The sequence below is a fragment of the Salmo trutta genome, chromosome 34 (assembly GCF_901001165.1).
Source record: "Salmo trutta chromosome 34, fSalTru1.1, whole genome shotgun sequence".
In the NCBI taxonomy this organism is placed as follows: domain Eukaryota; kingdom Metazoa; phylum Chordata; class Actinopteri; order Salmoniformes; family Salmonidae; genus Salmo; species Salmo trutta.
The window spans coordinates 9,554,051-9,571,108 of NC_042990.1; the positions used below are offsets into that span (position 1 = coordinate 9,554,051).

At 44.2% G+C, this 17,058-nt stretch overlaps 1 protein-coding gene across 1 annotated transcript; it reads left to right on the forward strand.

The window, feature by feature from the left end:
- Positions 1–589: 589 nt before the first annotated feature.
- On the forward strand, positions 590–15,716 carry LOC115173511 (vesicle-associated membrane protein 2). The gene is made up of 5 exons (XM_029731657.1): positions 590–1,376; positions 2,362–2,479; positions 3,896–4,054; positions 12,900–12,951; positions 15,312–15,716. Coding segments are annotated over exons 1-5 (348 nt in total). The 5' UTR covers positions 590–1,374; the 3' UTR covers positions 15,329–15,716.
- Positions 15,717–17,058: the final 1,342 nt, after the last annotated feature.

The window sequence follows — 17,058 nt, forward strand, 5'->3', positions numbered from 1 at the left end:
ATCACCATAGCGACCAATAGACTACCATACCTCTTCATGCAACTGTGTACAGAAGCTCAGCAAGTAAACTTTTGAAAAAAAATCGAAATGTAAATAAATCCATCTGTTGAAATGTGAATATTAGTAACAGCGGTGAAATAATACGATTATATGTGGTCAAAGAGTAACACATTACAGTTCCAGTCTCAACATTATTTGAAATGCAGGTGATTTTCCAATATGAATTTGTCAAACAGCAGCATTGTAAAGGAAGATTAGAATGATTGCAAACTATGACGTGTACTCCTGTGAGACCAATATATTTTATCTGGGACTGTGTATACACTATCTGTTGTTACTGAACAACCTCTAGGTTTCTGGAAACAAAGGGAAACAATCTGTCAATGTATTAATGGAAGTGGTGTACAGAATAAAATATCTTGAAGGAGACTGTGGTCCCTGGAGTTTGTTTGTTTCTATTAATCTCCATGACAGAATTTTCCCCCCTCGGGCGCATACTCCCTAATTATTTCATAATTCGCTTTCCATTTAGACTTTCCTAAAAGCCAAACAAGAAACGAATGACTCGACTTTGAAGTCATTGCTGGAGAGCCTTTCTGCTACGTGACCACTACAGATGACCTCAACTTCATAATGATCTGCTGCCTAAACGGGATTTCTTGCTTATGCATAAGCTCGAAGCAACCAGCACACAGACGCACTCACTCCCATGTACGCACACTCTCACTTTATGTTGAGCTAGTTCCATTTCTGTTTTGCAGTGGATTTACTCTTAGAAGCTGACATGAGTTACTTTCAAGCATCATTGGTCTGAGAAAAACGAGACAAAGCAGTAGGCTCTCCCTAGAGGTTCACAAAAGCAAGTCAGAGCAGCTGTAGTTTTTCTGATGGAATTATACATTCAGAGAGAGCGCACTTTTCTCGTGGCGACAAGCAAGTGATCATTTCCATTGGCTATATTTTTCAGTAGTCGACTATATCGATCCAAAAACTTTGGATCTAGATTTTTGACTTCATTTAGAAGTGTTTATACAACTATCGATTGGGACGGTCACATACAGGGAACCTGCTGCATCACTCTGTGGGCTTGCCGACTGCGAGTCGTGCGTCAAAGGCTCAACGACATTTTCCACAGGCGACGCCTCGCAGTTGTTTCAGTAGAGAGTTTGGAATAAATTGGACAAAAGTGACAGAAGACGTCTGGATTCCTACGGAGTACTGAACCAATCGTCCCTTGTCTGTGTACAGTACTACTTTCACAAACATCGCTATAGTCTCTCTCTCGCTCTCTCTCTCTCTCGCTCACTGTGCGAGCCCTCCCTCTCCTCTCTCCCTTGAAAGCGGATTATTTAGTATAAAGCAGCTACCATCGACATGTGAGTAAACTGAATTGTATCCTGTTTTTTAATTCAGCTAAATGTATACGATGTATTTCTAAAATAGTGTCTGATAGAGATACGGTGTGTTAAATAATGATTTTAGGATGTTAAGAGAAAGTGTTTGTTTTGGTAATGTCAACTAAATGCAATTATGGGTTAGGGTCCTGCTAAGCTAAAGCTCTATCAAAACAGTTGCTCTTATATATTTATTTTAGTATTCCAATAGTCTGCCCGAAAAGGTCAAATACATCACAAAATGTAGGCCTATTACAATGAAATGTTAGGTTAGATGTCTCTCTATTGTCAGTCTCACCATATCAATAGTAGAACGCGTCATTCACAATGACTCAGTCAATATTCATCACTGTGCTCATCTTCATATTCGCTTTTATGAAGTGTTGTAGTGTTTAAAAAAATATATCATTTTGATCGTTTTTTTTTTAATCACTAGCTTACAGCACTTTGCCTGGCTTGTTTATCTGGAACAAGATGCATCTATCTTTGTTAAGAGCAGCCTTCATGGCTTTTCCCCACTAATCCCTCTCCATTTTGCCAGTGGAAATCAAGCCTGTCTAATACAGGCTCTGTACCAAATCAAACCAGAGTGGTTATTTGGTCAGGGTTTGCTCAGCCATGATAATAGAACAGGCCTATGATTTGCCTTTTATAGTTTAAACATCATATGGACAATTTTATACCATAGCCGATGTACAAAAACAACTGACAAAAACTGCTTATTAATAGTTTGAAGAGGCCCACTTCAGTTATTCTTCACTTAGATGCTAATGCTAGTATCGCCTACTTACTATATGGCTTAGCAAGATCAGATAGAATCAAAGTCTATGTGCGTGCAGCAAAATGGTTATGTTTTTATTCCCTAACGATGCAGTAAAATGTCAAACGGGTACACAAATAATCCGTTTTGGTGGGTTTTTGTCAGTTGCTGTTGTTAGGAACATAATGCCTCTCTCTCTCTCCGCAGGTCGACCCCAGACGCAGGAACCTCGGGAGCCGCTGAGGGAGAGGGGGGGCCTTCGGCCCCAGCACCCAACCTCACCAGTAACCGACGACTACAGCAGACACAGGCACAGGTGGACGAGGTAAGACTCAAAGAGGACCGTTTTTGAAGTGTTGTTCTTTTGATATGTCGGTGCGATTGATTTATTTAGACGATCATGTAAACAACCTTTATCTGTCAGGGATGTACAGAAGGCTTATATGTGAAGCAAACTATTGTAAAGACAAGGTGGGAGGAAAGGATAATGAAGGGTATGAATAGAGGGAAGGAGGAAAGGATAAAGCCAGGGGAAAGATGAGAGGAAAGAATGATACTCTCTTTACTGTAGTACGACGCAAGACGAAAATCAAAGTCAGGAACGATGGGAGGATGGGGGTCCTAAGTGGAGAAGATGGGCAAGGTGATGGGAGGCAGGAAGGGATTAAAGGATGAGTGGTCCATGAAAGGAAGAATGACTGAAGAAAATAGGGATGAGTCAGTGAGAGGTTACAGGGGCCGAAACATTGATCACAGTGAGAGACAACCTGACGTATTCTCTAGCCATCTGTGTGAGTCACATCAACATTTTTAAAGTTTAGGTTTCCACATCCTTTGTAATCACTTATAATGAGGATGAAGAGGGCCCATAGAGGTAAAAACGTTGCTATTGAAATACCGTAGCATTCAACCAACGATTCACAACATCCGTTCTGATCGGACGTGATTGATTACCTGGTCATTGGGTAATGTCGACTCTGTCCTGTCCTTACCGTCTACCGTACATCACTGACATTGGCAGTTAAAAGTTTACATTACTTCTACTCTGTCAGAATTGATTTCCCGACCATTCGGGGCAATGCTAGCCTCCACTGCAGACGTTCTACAGGTAACTGACAAAATAATGGAAACACTTGAGTAAATGAGGTCTACAAAGTATATTGAAAGAAGGTGCTTCCCCACAGGTGTGGTGTAGGAGTTAATTAAGCAATTAACATCCCATCGTGCTTAGGCTCATGTATAAAAAAAAAAAATTTGGGCAGGCTATTATTTTGGCTACCATGACTATGCCCCCATAGGATGACAATGCCCCCCACAGGGAACTATTGGTCACAAATGGTTTGATGAGCATGAACATGGTGTAAACCATCTGCCATGGCCGTCTCAGTCACCAGATCTCAACCCAACTGAACACTTATGGGAGATTCTGGAGCGGTGCCTGAGACAGCGTTTTCCACCACCATCAACAAAACACCAAATTATGGAGTTTCTCGTGGAAGAATGGTGTCACATCCCTCCAATAGAGTTCCAGACACTTGTAGAATCTATACCAAGGTGCATTGAAGCTGTTCTGCCTCGTGGTGCCCCAACGCCCTATTAAGACACTTTATGTTGGTGTTTCCTTTATTTTGGCAGATACCTCTAGGTTTCTTCATCAACAAGAAATACAGTGTTGAGGTCTGGTAAGGCCAAACTAGCATGATGCTGACTGTTCTCTCCTTTCCACTCCTGTCCCCTATAGGTTGTGGACATCATGCGTGTGAACGTGGACAAGGTGTTGGAGAGGGATCAGAGACTGTCGGAGCTGGACGACAGGGCCGACGCGCTGCAAGCCGGGGCCTCACAGTTTGAGAGCAGTGCTGCCAAGCTGAAGAACAAGTACTGGTGGAAAAACCTCAAGGTTCGTGTTTGTGCGTATGTGCCCGACTGGGGTCAAACCCGGTTCTCCTACACGCCGCAGGTCTGTATTAGCCCTCTGAGTTAATGCCTAGGCATTACTTCAGGGGGCTAACACAAGTCTTCACGTCTCATGCAACTCTTCACACAAGCAGGAGTCATTTGTAAAATAACCTTCACATAGGTCACTCTTTAATTATAAAGTGAGTTTGCTGTTTTATGCTTAGGCTTGCATAGTGCAGGCTACCATAGCATGGCAGTCACACACTAACTGTATATCATGATAAGGTATTGGGGTATTTCCACAGTGCTCAGACATTTTATACAAATGATGTCCCTATACAGAGAGAACTCTCTCTCTCCAACATATCAGACCTGGGTTCATACAGTATTTGAAATCCTTCACTTTAGCTGCGCTTGACTGAGCTTACCTGGAACCAACAGAACATTCCCAAAAGTGCAAATCCTGCCAGTCTATGTGACCCTTTGCCCCTACAACTACCATCTTAGGCCTTTGTTTTCTCCTTTCTCCTGTGACCTCACTTAGGGCTCTATTTACTCTGTATCGCTGAAGTGTTAGATTGCACAGTAGAAATGTAACTTGAATTTCCAGTTGAGCCGACATATGCAACGCTTTTTTATCGTGAATGCAGCCGCTAACACGGGAACATTGCCTAGAAATTTCAGTCACGCTGTAACGTTGAACTTCGGCGATACGGATTGAGTAGAGCCCTTACTAGACACAAAATGTAGAACCTTCTATCAACCATGCTTCAATCCACCATTCTCACAGCATGAATTTATAAACCCTCAACCAACCCCCAACCACCCCCCCCCCCCTCTGCTTTTGAGCACAGATGGCTGTCCCGTCGCCCGTCCAATCACGTGTGTCCATTGAGGAGGGGGAGTGGTTAGAAATCCCAATCTGGATTACAGTGTGATGCAGGATTATAAACTCAGCTGTGGCTCGACTCGTGATGTAACCCCTACAGCTCATCCCTTTCTCCCTCTCCCTCTAATGCTCCCTCTATTCCTCTCTTCCTCTGTTATGTACTAACCCTCCCTTCCTCTCTCTCACCCTCTCGCTCACGATCCCCTTGTATAATCTGTCATCCAGTCTCCGCCCCAATAGTTTATTTGTATTTTTCTCCTCTCTTGTGCTGTAATATAATATTCATCACGGCTAACCTCTCTCTGAAATGGAATCATTCTTTGCCATACAGGCATAAACCACATCACACCGGTGTACCTGTTTAGGTCATTGCTGATGTAAAAAGGTCTTTTAGAAATGAATGTGATTTGATGATTGACTTGCAGCAGTGTCATGGTCATGCTTACGTCTTCCTGGCGTATAATCCACATGGGACGTGCCGCAGCAGTATTATAGTGCTTTTGTTTATAAACTCAGCAAAAAAAGAAACGCCCTCTCACTGTCAACTGCGTTTATTTTCAGCAAACTTGACATTTGTTCATACAAATGTTTACACAACAAGATTCAACAACTGAGACACAAACTGAACAAGTTCCACAGACATGTGACTAACAGAAATGGAATAATGTGTCCCTGAACAAAGGGGGGGTCAAAATCAAAAGTAAATGTCAGTATCTGGTGTGGCGACCAGTTGCATTAAGTACTGCAGTGCATCTCCTCCTCATGGACTGCACCAGATTTGCCAGGTCTTGCTGTGAGATGTTACCCTACTCTTCCACCAAGGCAACTGCAAGTTCCCGGACATTTCTGGGGGGAACGGCCCTAGACCTCACCGTCCGATCCAACAGGTCCCAGACGTGCTCAATGGGATTGAGATCCGGGCTCTTCGCTGGTCATGGCAGAACACTGACATTCTTGTCTTGCAGGAAATCACGCACAGAACAAGCAGTATGGCTGGTGGCATTGTCATGCTGGAGGGTCATGTCAGGAGGAGCCTGCAGGAAGGGTACCACATGAGGGAGGAGGATGTCTTCCCTGTAACGCACAGCGTTGAGATTGCCTGCAATGACAACAAGCTCAGTCCGATGATGCTGTGACACACCACCCCAGACCATAACGGACCCTCCACCTCCAAATCGATCCCGCTCCAGAGTACAGGCCTCGGTGTAACGCTCCTTCCTTCGACGATAAACGTGGATCCGACCATCACCCCTGGTGAGACAAAACCAAAACTCGTTAGTGAGGAGCACTTTTTGCCAGTCCTGTCTGGTCCAGCCATGGTGGGTTTGTGCCCATTGGCGACGTTGTTGCCGGTGATGTCTGGTGAGGACCTGCCTTACAACAGGCTACAAGCCCCCAGTCCAGCCTCTCTCAGCCTATTGCGGACAGTCTGAACACTGATGGAGGGATTGTGCGTTCCTGGTGTAACTCGGGCAGTTGTTGTTGCCATCCTGTACCTGTCCCGCAGGTGTGATGTTCGGCTGTATCGATCCTGTGCAGCAGGTGTTGTTATACGTGGTCTGCCACTGCGAAGACAATCAGCTGTCCGTGCTGTCTCCCTGTAGCACTGTCTTAGGCGTCTCACAGTACAGACATTGCAATGTATTTCCCTGGCCACATCTGCAGTCCTCATGCCTCCTTGCAGCATGCCTAAGGCACATTCTCACAGATGAGCAGGGACCCTGGTCATCTTTCTTTCGGTGTTTTTCAGTCAGTAGAAAGGCCTTGTGTCCAAAGTTTTCATAACTGTGACCTTAATTGCCTACCGTCTGTAAGCTGTTAGTGTCTTAACGACCGTTCCACAGGTGCATGTTCATTAATTCTTTATGGTCCATTGAACAAGCATGGGAAACAGTGTTTAAACCCTTTACAATGAAGATCTGTGAAGTTATTTGGATTTTTACGAATTATCTTTGAAAGACAGGGTCCTGAAAAAGGGACGTTTCTTTTTTTGCTGAGTTTACTATGGCTGGGATTCAATCCAAGGGACATTATAGAGCAGACTTTTAAAGGTAATTTACGCTTGAACCGACATGTGCATGCATTTTGCTTTGGAAATTGCCTTTTAAAAGGTCGACCTTTCCAGTCCGCTGCTCTTGGATTGAATCCCGGCCTATGTAACGGATTACAGTTTGATCTGTTTATGATCAGTAGCTGATCTACTGTACATTGTAAATAACCATGAGAGAGATGGAGAGAAGCTACAGCAAGCAATATACACTATATATACAAAGTATGTGGAAGCCACTTCAAATTAGTGGATTCGGCTATTTTATTTTATTTTATTTTTATTTCACCTTTATTTAACCAGGTAGGCAAGTTGAGAACAAGTTCTCATTTACAATTGCGACCTGGCCAAGATAAAGCAAAGCAGTTCGACAACATACAAAATCACAGAGTTACACATGGAGTAAAACAACATACAATCAATGATGCAGTAGAAAAAAATAAGACTATATACAATGTGAGCAAATGATGTGAGATAATGGAGGTAAAGGCAAAAAAATGCCATGGTGGCAAAGTAAATAAAGTATGGCAAGAAAAAACACTGGAATGGTAGATTTGTAGTTTGAAGAAAGTTAAAAGTTAAAATATAAATAATATGGTGCAAAGGAGCAAAATAAATAAAATAAATAAATACAGTAGGGGAAAAGGTAGTAGTTTGGGCACAATTAAAGATGGGCTATGTACAGGTGCAGAGATCTGTGAGCTGCTCTGACAGCTGGTGCTTAAAGCTAGTGAGGGAGATAAGTGTTTCCAGTTTTAGAGATTTTTGTAGTTCGTTCCAATCATTGGCAGCTGAGAACTGGAAGGAGAGACGACCAAAGGAGGAGTTGGCTTTAGGGGTGACCAGAGAGATATACCTGCTGGAGCGCGTGCTACAGGTGGGTGCTGCTATGGTGACCAGTGAGCGGAGATAAGGGGGGACTTTACCTAGCAGGGTCTTGTAGATGACCTGGAGCCAATGTGTTTGGCGACGATGATGAAGTGAAGGCCAGCCAACGAGAGCATACAGGTCGCAGTGGTGGGTTGTATATGGGGCTTTGGTGACAAAACGGATGGCACTGTGATAGACTGCATCCAGCTTGTTGAGTAGGGTATTGGAGGCTATTTTGTAAATGACATCGCCGAAGTCGAGGATTGGTAGGATGGTCAGTTTTACGAGGGTATGTTTGGCAGCATGAGTGAAGGATGCTTTGTTGCGAAATAGGAAGCCAATTCTAGATTTCACTTTGGATTGGAGATGATTGATGTGAGTCTGGAAGGAGAGTTTACAGTCTAACCAGACACCTAGGTATTTGTAGTTGTCCACAAATTCTAAGTTAGAACCGTCCAGAGAAGTTATGCTGGATGGGCGGGCAGGTGCAGGCAGCGATCGGTTGAAGAGCATGCATTTAGTTTTACTTGTGTTTAGGAGCAGTTGGAGACCACGGAAGGAGAGTTGAATGGCATTGAAGCTCGTCTGGAGGGTTGTTAACACAGTGTCCAAAGAAGGGCCAGAAGTATACAGAATGGTGTCGTCTGCGTAGAGGTGGATCAGAGATTCACCAGCAGCAAGAGCGACATCATTTATGTATACAGAGAAAAGAGTTGGCCCAAGAATTGAACCCTGTGGTACCCCCATAGAGACTGCCAGAGGTCCAGACAGTAGGCCCTCCGATTTGACACACTGAACTCTGTCAGAGAAGTAGTTGGTGAACCAGGCGACGCAATCGTTTGAGAAACCAAGGCTACTAAGTCTGCCGATGAGGATGTGGTGATTAACAGAGTCAAAAGCTTTGGCCAGGTCAATGAATACGGCAGCACAGTAATGTTTCTTATCGATGGCGGTTACGATGTCGTTTAGGACCTTGAGCGTGGCTGAGGTGCACCCATGACCAGCTCTGAAACCAGATTGCATAGCGGAGAGGGTGCGGTGGGATTCAAAATAGTCGGTAATCTGTTTGTTGACTTGGCTTTCGAAGACCTTAGAAAGGCAGGGTAGGATGGATATAGGTCTGTAGCAACTTGGGTCAAGATTGTCACCTCCTTTGAAGAGGGGGATGACAGCAGCTGCTTTCCAATCTATGGGAATCTCAGACGACACGAAAGAGAGGTTGAACAGGCTAGTAATAGGGGTTGCAATAATTTCGGCAGATAATTTTAGAAAGAAAGGGTCCAGATTGTCAAGCCCAGCTGATTTGTAGGGGTCCAGATTTTGCAGCTCTTTCAGAACATCAGCTGAATGGATTTGGGAGAAGGAGAAATGGGGGAGGCTTGGGCGAGTAGCTGTGGGGGGTGCAGTGCTGTTGAATGCAGTAGGGGTAGTTAGGTGGAAAGCATGGCCAGCCGTAGAAAAATGCTTATTGAAATTCTCAATTATAGTGGGCTTATCGGTGGTGACAGAGTTTCCTATCCTCAGTGCAGTGGGCAGTTGGGAGGAGGTGTTCTTATTCTCCATGGACTTTACAATGTCCCAGAACTTTTTAGAGTTGGAGTTGCACGAAGCAAATTTCTGTTTGAAAAAGCTAGCCTTGGCGTTTCTAACTGCCTGTGTGTATTGGTTTCTAACTTCCCTAAAAAGTTGCATATCGCGGGGGCAGTTCGATGCTAATGCAGAACGCCACAGGATATTTTTGTGTTGGTTAAGGGCAGTCAGGTCTGGGGAGAACCAAGGGCTATATCTGTTCCTGGTTCTAAATTTCTTGAAAGGGGCATGCTTATTTAAGATGGAGAGGAAGGCATTTTTAAAAAATAACCAGGCATCCTCTACTGACGGGATGAGGTCAATATCCTTCCAGGATACCAGGGCCAGGTCGATTAGAAAGGCTTGCTCGTTGAAATGTTTCAGGGAGCGTTTGACAGTGATGAGTGGAGGTCGTTTGACCGCTGACCCATTACGGGTGCAGGCAATGAGGCAGTGATCGCTGAGATCTTGGTTGAAAACGGCAGAGGTGTAATTAGAGGGCACATTGGTTAGGATGATATCTATGAGGGTGCCAGTGTTTGCGGCTTTGGGGTTGTACCTGGTGGGTTCATTAATAATTTGTGTGAGATTGAGGGCATCAAGCTTGGATTGTAGAATGGCTGGGGTGTTAAGCATGTCCCAGTTTAGGTCGCCTAGTAGCACGAGCTCTGAAGATAGATGGGGGGCAATCAGTTCACATATGGTGTCCAGAGCACAGCTAGGGGCCGAGGGGGGTCTATAGCAGGCGGCAACGGTGAGAGACTTGTTTTTGGAGAGGTGGATTTTTAAAAGTAGAAGTTCAAATTGTTTGGGTACAGACCTGGATAGCAGGACAGAACTCTGCAAGCTATCTCTGCAGTAGATTGCAACACCGCCCCCTTTGGTCGTTCTATCTTGTCTGAAAACGTTGTAGTTAGGGATGAAGATTTCACAGTTTTTGGTGGACTTCCTAAGCCAAGATTCAGACACAGCTAGGACATCCGGGTTGGCAGAGTGTGCTAAAGCAGTGAATAAAACAAACTTAGGGAGGAGGCTTCTAATGTTAACATGCATGAAACCAAGGCTATTACGGTTACAGAAGTCATCAAAAGAGAGCGCCTGGGGAGTAGGTGTGGAGCCAGGCACTGAAGGGCCTGGATTCACCTCTACATCCCCAGCGGAGCAGAGAAGGATAAGTATGAGGGTACGGCTAAAAGCTATAAGAATTGGTCGTCTGTGACGTCCAGAATAGAGAGAAAAAGGAGCAGGTATCTGGGGGCGATAAAATAGCTTCAAGGTATAATGTACAGACAAAGGTATGGTGGGATGTGAGTACAGAGGAGGTAAACCTAGGCATTTAGTGATTATGAGAGAGATATTGTCTCTAGAAATATCATTGAAACCAGAAGATGTCATAGCATGTGTGGGTGGAGGAACTGAGAGGTTGGATAAGGTATAATGAGCAGGGCTAGAGACTCTACAGTGAAATAAGCCAATAAACACTAACCAGAACAGCAATGGACAAGGCATATTGACATTAAGGAGAGGCATGCTTAGCCGAGTGATCAGAGGGTCCAGTGAGAATCAGACAGCTAGCCGGGCCATAGGTAGCAAGCTGGTGGAAGATGGGAGGGAGGTCTGTTTTTAGCCGCCTCGTGCGTTTCCGTCTGTGGGTTAGTGGGGTTCCGTGTGGAAGGGGGGACCTGTCCAAGTTGGCAAAATAGTTAGTTATAGTGGCCCAAGAAAAGTGTCCGACAGACCTATTCAGATCGCAGCCGAAAAGACAGCTAACGATTAGCTGGCCGCAGATGGGCGATCAGGTTACGTCGCGACGGAGGGGCCAGTTGGACAACTCCCTCGGGCAGATAACGTCGGTGATCCAGTCGTGAAGACCCAATGAGGCTCCGCATCGGCAGTAAAACGGGTCAGGATAGGTGAGTTGTAGCCCAGGAGACACTTCAGCTGGCTAGCTCAGGAGTAGCCCACGAGTGGCTGACGGAATTCTTCAGCTGGCTAGCTAGCTAGCTCCGTAATAGTGTGTGTTAATTCCGAGACCGACGTTGCCAATAGTCACTCAGGTAGCAGCTAGTTAGCTGCAAGATCCAGGTGTAAATGTCCAGAGCCTGCGGTAGAAATCGAGGAAAGGAGAGAGAATAGGTCCGATATGCTCTGGTCTGAGTCGCGCTGTACAAAAACTGGCGATAGCTTTTCGAGCTAATGGATAGCTGAGGACAGCTAACCGTAGCTAGCTGAACTTCAACGTTAGCCAGTGAAAATGGCTAACCTCTGGCTAGCTTCTGTCGTGGAATTCAGATGAGGTAAATAAACTTTCTTTTTTATTTTTTTTTATTGATGAGGCGGGTTGCAGGAGAGTGCTTTGAGGTTGAGTATTTAGAATAAAAAAATGTAAAAAGATAAGTGAAGAAAAAAATATGTAAATATATATATATATACACGGGACACGACAGGACGTCTGAACTGCTACGCCATCTTGGATTAGGGTTAGCATGGTATTTCAGCCACACCCGCTGCTGACAGGTGTATAAAAATCGAGCACACTGCCATGCAATCTCCATAGACAAACATTGGCAGTAGAATGGCCTTACTGAAGAACTCGGTGACTTTCAACATGGCACTATCGTAGTAGGCCACCTTTCCAACAAGTCAGTTCGTCAGATTTCTGCCCTGCTAGAGCTGCCCCGCTCAACTGTAAGTGCTGTTATTGTGAAGTGGAAACGTCTAGGAGCAACAACGGATCAGCCGCGGAGTGGTAGGTCACACAAGCTCACAGAACGGGACCGGCGAGTGCTGAAGTGTCGGGAGCTTCATGAAATGGGTTTCCATGGCCGAGCATAGTTTGCGCTAGGCCCTTAGTTCAAGTGAAGGGAAATCTTAACGCTAAAGCATACAATTACATTCTAGACAATTCTGTGCTTCCAACTTTTTGGCCATGGAAACCCAACAGTTTGCTCCATACAGAAATGCGAGGTCCATACAGAAATAGTTTGTTGAGATCGGTGTGGAAGAACTTGACTGGCCTGCACAGAGCCCTGACCTCAACCCCATCGAACACCTTTGGGATGAATTGGAACGCCAACTGCGAGCTAGGCCTAACCGCACAACATCAGTGCCCGACCTCACTAATGCTCTTGTGGCTGAATGGAAGCAAGTCCTCGCAGCAATGTTCCAACATCTAGTGTAAAGCCTTCCCAGAAGAGTGGAGGCTGTTATAGCAGCAAAGGGGGGACCAACTCCATATTAATGCCCATGATTTTGGAAAGAGTTGTTCGATGAGCAAGTGTCCACATACTTTTGGTCATGTAGTGTATATGCAAAGAGCAAGGTTACAGCTGTCATGAAGAGAGAGTAAGTAACATTGAAGGGATTTTAGATTCAGCCCTCTCCAGATTAAAAATGATACAGAAATGTGTTAGAGATAATATAGAAGTGTTCATATTTGAAGGTTTTATATTGTTTTTCTTTTTTTCCCAGATGATGATAATAATGGGAATCATAGGAGTCATATGTGTTGGAGTTGTCTTCTGTAAGTACCATATATAGCTATACTGAATCAAAATATAAACGCAACATGTAAAGTGATGGTCCCATGTTTCATGAGCTGAGATAAAAGATCCCCAAAATGTTCCATACACTCAAAGTTTTTCTATAAAATGTTGTGCACTAATTTGTTTACATCCCTGTTAGTGAGCATTTCTCCTTTGCCAAGATAATCCATCCACCTGACATGTGGCATATCAAGAAGCTGATTAAACAGCATGAAAGGCCACTGAAATCTGCAGTTTTGTCACAACACAATGCCACAGATGTCTCAAGTTTTGAGACATGTCGTTTTAGCAAATTTGGCAGTTTGTCCAACCGGCCTCACAACCGCAGACCACATGTAACCACGCCAGCCCAGGATCTCCACATCGGCTTCTTCACCTGTGGGATTGTCTGAGACCAGCCACCCGGACAGCTGATGAAACTGAGGAGTATTTATGTCTGTAATAAAGCCCATTTGTAGGGAAAAAAACTCATTCTGATTGGCTGGGCCTGGCCCCCAAGTGGGTGGGCCTATGCGTTCCCAGGCCCACCCACGGCTGTGCCCCTGCCCTGTCGTGAAATCTATAGATTTGGGCCTACTTTATTGATTTCAATTGACTGATTTCCTTATATCAACTGTAACTTAGTAAAATCATTGCCATTGTTTTACGTTGCGTTTTATATTTTTTGTTCAGTATACATTTTCACTTACAGACGAAGTCTGCTTCACTTGAGTTTTGTGAAATTGTGAAACACATGCACATTTATTTTTGTATTGCTGTAGCCTGTAGTCTGATGTCAAAAGTAGGCAACAACTGTTTACTCTGTGATATTTACAGTGCATTCAGGAAGTAGTCAGACCCCTTTACTTTTCCCACATTTTGTTACGTTACAGCCTTATTCTAAAATGGATGAAATCGTTTTCCCCCCTCATCAATCTACACACAATACCCCCTAATTACAAAGCAAAAACAGGTTTTTAGAAATTTTTGCAAACGTATAAAAAAACTGATATCACATTTACATAAGTATTCAGAACCTTTACTTTGGCAGTGATTACAGCCTCGAGTATGATGCTACAAGCTTGGCACACCTGTATTTGGGGAGTTTCTCTCATTATTTTCTGCAGATCCTCTGCAAGCTCTGTCAGGTTGGATGTGGAGCGTCGCTGCACAGCTATTTTCAGGTCTCTCCAGAGATGTTAGATAGGGTTCAAGTCCGGGCACTGGCTGGGCCACTCAAGGACATTCAAAGACTTGTCCCAAAGCCACTCCTGCGTTGTCTTGGCTGTGTGCTTAAGGTTGTTGTCCTGTTGGAAGGTGAACCTTCACCCCAGTCTGAGGACCTGAGCGTTCTGGAGCAGGTTTTCATCAATGATCTCTGTACTTTGCTCTGGTCATTTTTTCCTCGATCCTGACTAGTCTCCCAATCCCTGCCTCTGAAAAACATCTCCGCAGCATGATGCTACCACCATCATGCTTCACCGTAGGGATGGTGCTTGGTTTCCTACAGATGTGACGCTTGGCATTCAGGCCACAGAGAATCTGGTTTCTCATGGTCTGTTAGGTGCCTTTTGGCAAACTCCAAGCAGGCTGTCATGTGCCTTTTATTGAGGAGTGGCTTCCGTCTGGCCACTCTACCATAAAGGCCTGATTGCAGCACTCCACCAGAGGTGGTTGTCCTTCAGGAAGGTTCTCCCATCTCCACAGAGGAACTCTGGAGCTCTGTCAGAGAGACCATCAGGTTCTTGGTCACCTCCCTGTCCAAGGCCCTTCTCCCCCGATTGCTCAGTTTGGCCGGGTAGCCAGCTCTAGGAAGAGTCTTGGTCGTTCCAAACTTCTTCCATTTAGGAATGATGGAGGCCACGGACCTTCAATGCTGCAGAAATGTTTTGGTACCCCTTCCCCAGATCTGTGCCTCGACACAATCCTGTCTCGGAGCTCTACGGACAATTCCTTCAATCTCATGGCTTGGTTTTTGCTCTGACATGCAGTCAACTGTGGGACCTTATATAGACCGGTGTGTGCCTTTCCAAATCATGTCCAATCAATTGAATTTACCACAGGTGGACTCCAAGTTGTAGAAACAGGATGCGCCCCGAGCTCAATTTCGAGTCTCATAACAAAGTCTTTGAATACTTATGTAAATAAGGTATGTTTTTTATTTTTAATACACTTGCAAAAATGTCTAAAAACCTGTTTTCACTTTGTCATTATGGGGTATTGTGTAGATTGATGAGAAAAATTTATTTAATCCATTTTTCGGAATAAGGCTGTAATGTAACAAAATGTGGCAGAGGGGGAAGGGGTCTGAATACTTTCCGAAGGCACTGTACATGGTCTCTCATCTTCTCCCTTGCAGTGTATTTCTATTATTGAGCTGGCCTCTTCAGGGACGGACAACAAGCACAAGACGAGATACTGAAATGCCGCCAAATCCACGTGTGAATCCTGCCTCCCCTTTACCCCTCCTCTCCTTCATCCCCCTCTTCTTACCAATGCCTTCCATCTGAAAACCACCATGCACACGTAGACGTCGGCGCAGTGCCTCTCCCTCTTCTATCCTCACGGGTTGTTCTCTGCCGCTGTGTCCTTGAGCAAGGCACTTAATCCCTACAATTGCTCTGGTGACGCTGCTCTGTGGCTGACGCTGTGTTTCCCCGGACCTTGTGGGTGTGTGTGTAAGGTTGGGTATTGTGACAGCAAATCAATCAACTTCTGTTGTAAAAATGGACAATAAAGTATCTATTCTATTTTTGGCGCTCTCTCCAAGTGTTTTCGTCTTTCTTCACCCCCCCCCCCCCATTTGTGTGTTTTCCCTTCAAGGGACAATTTGTGATATTACACAAGGCTTATAACATTTAATGACTGCATGGATTTCTCTGATATATTGAGGGGGGAAAGGCGGGGGGACCACATGGACAAAAGTTATAGAGCTGGAACAAAGGGGGAGAATGAATCCTGTTTCAAAAGCGAACCCCGATCGGTCCATGTTGAATGAGTTTCCCTCCATTTTTTTCCCAATCAATGATTGTCTCTTCTGTTTTTCAAATGAATATGCATGTCTTGTGAACTAACTTGTTAGGTATAGTGGTCTTTCGATATACACGTCATTTTTCTCTCCCTTAAGACTTGTATACCTCCCTCCAATCTAACTTCACTGTAAAAAGGTACAGTAATAGCAAAGAAAGACAAGATATGCGAAATGATTGAGTTTCACTTTGACTACACTGTACTAAACACCCCCCCGTGTAGGTTTATGACAGTAAACAGAGGGAAATAATATAGTTCACCCAGTTTACTTGAGTGGACAATCTGCACGGATGTAAAATATCATACTTAATGGAATGTTTCAGATTTACGTACAGAATAATAAGAAATGTTCTGAGACCAGGTAGCTATAGATGACTAACAAATCAACCAATATTTGGATATTGCCACCTAATTTATCCCCTGAAAGTAAGTTAGCTGATTAAAACTAACGCCATCATGAACTACCCAGTAACAGATAATTTTAGCAAAAAAACCTGGTTGCCTTTGCCAGGATGCTGAAACTTGGCTGCAAGTGACTTTCCAGCAAGATAAGAACCTCAAGCACACATCTAAACCCACAATCTTATCTGCTTATTTGTGGGTTCTATCCATAGAGATCCTATTATATTACTACAGGGAGTATGCCATATATCCTCAAAGTTCCATAATGGGACCAAAATGGCAGCCATCTTGGTCAGGGAGAAATCCAAAACCAGTCTAATTGGAATGAATGGCAGTAAAGGCATAGGTGATGCATTTAATGCTTTTACATATGTAGGAAAATAAAAGGCATGTGATGTCAGAAATTGTGTAATGGGATTATAGACAAATAATAAATACTGTTTATATGAGTTTTATACACGTTTTCTGTATAAATATCAGATTTGTTCTTGGAAAGCTGTGTGCCATTATATGATACAATATCAGTAGTTGCATTTACTACTTGTTAAGGCCAAATCAAACAAAAAGCTTTTTTTTAATAAAAAAAAAAATGTACAAACAGGAACGAGAGAATACAGATGGGCCGCGTCAACGGCATCACGTGCTTCAAAAAAGAAAGCACGTTTATTTTTCTC

Coding starts and splice junctions, on each gene's coding strand:
- LOC115173511 (XM_029731657.1), top strand. Junction 2,480..3,895: donor CACAGGCACAGGTGGACGAG/GTAAGACTCAAA, acceptor TGTCCCCTATAG/GTTGTGGACATCATGCGTGT. Junction 4,055..12,899: donor ACTGGTGGAAAAACCTCAAG/GTTCGTGTTTGT, acceptor TTTTTTTCCCAG/ATGATGATAATAATGGGAAT.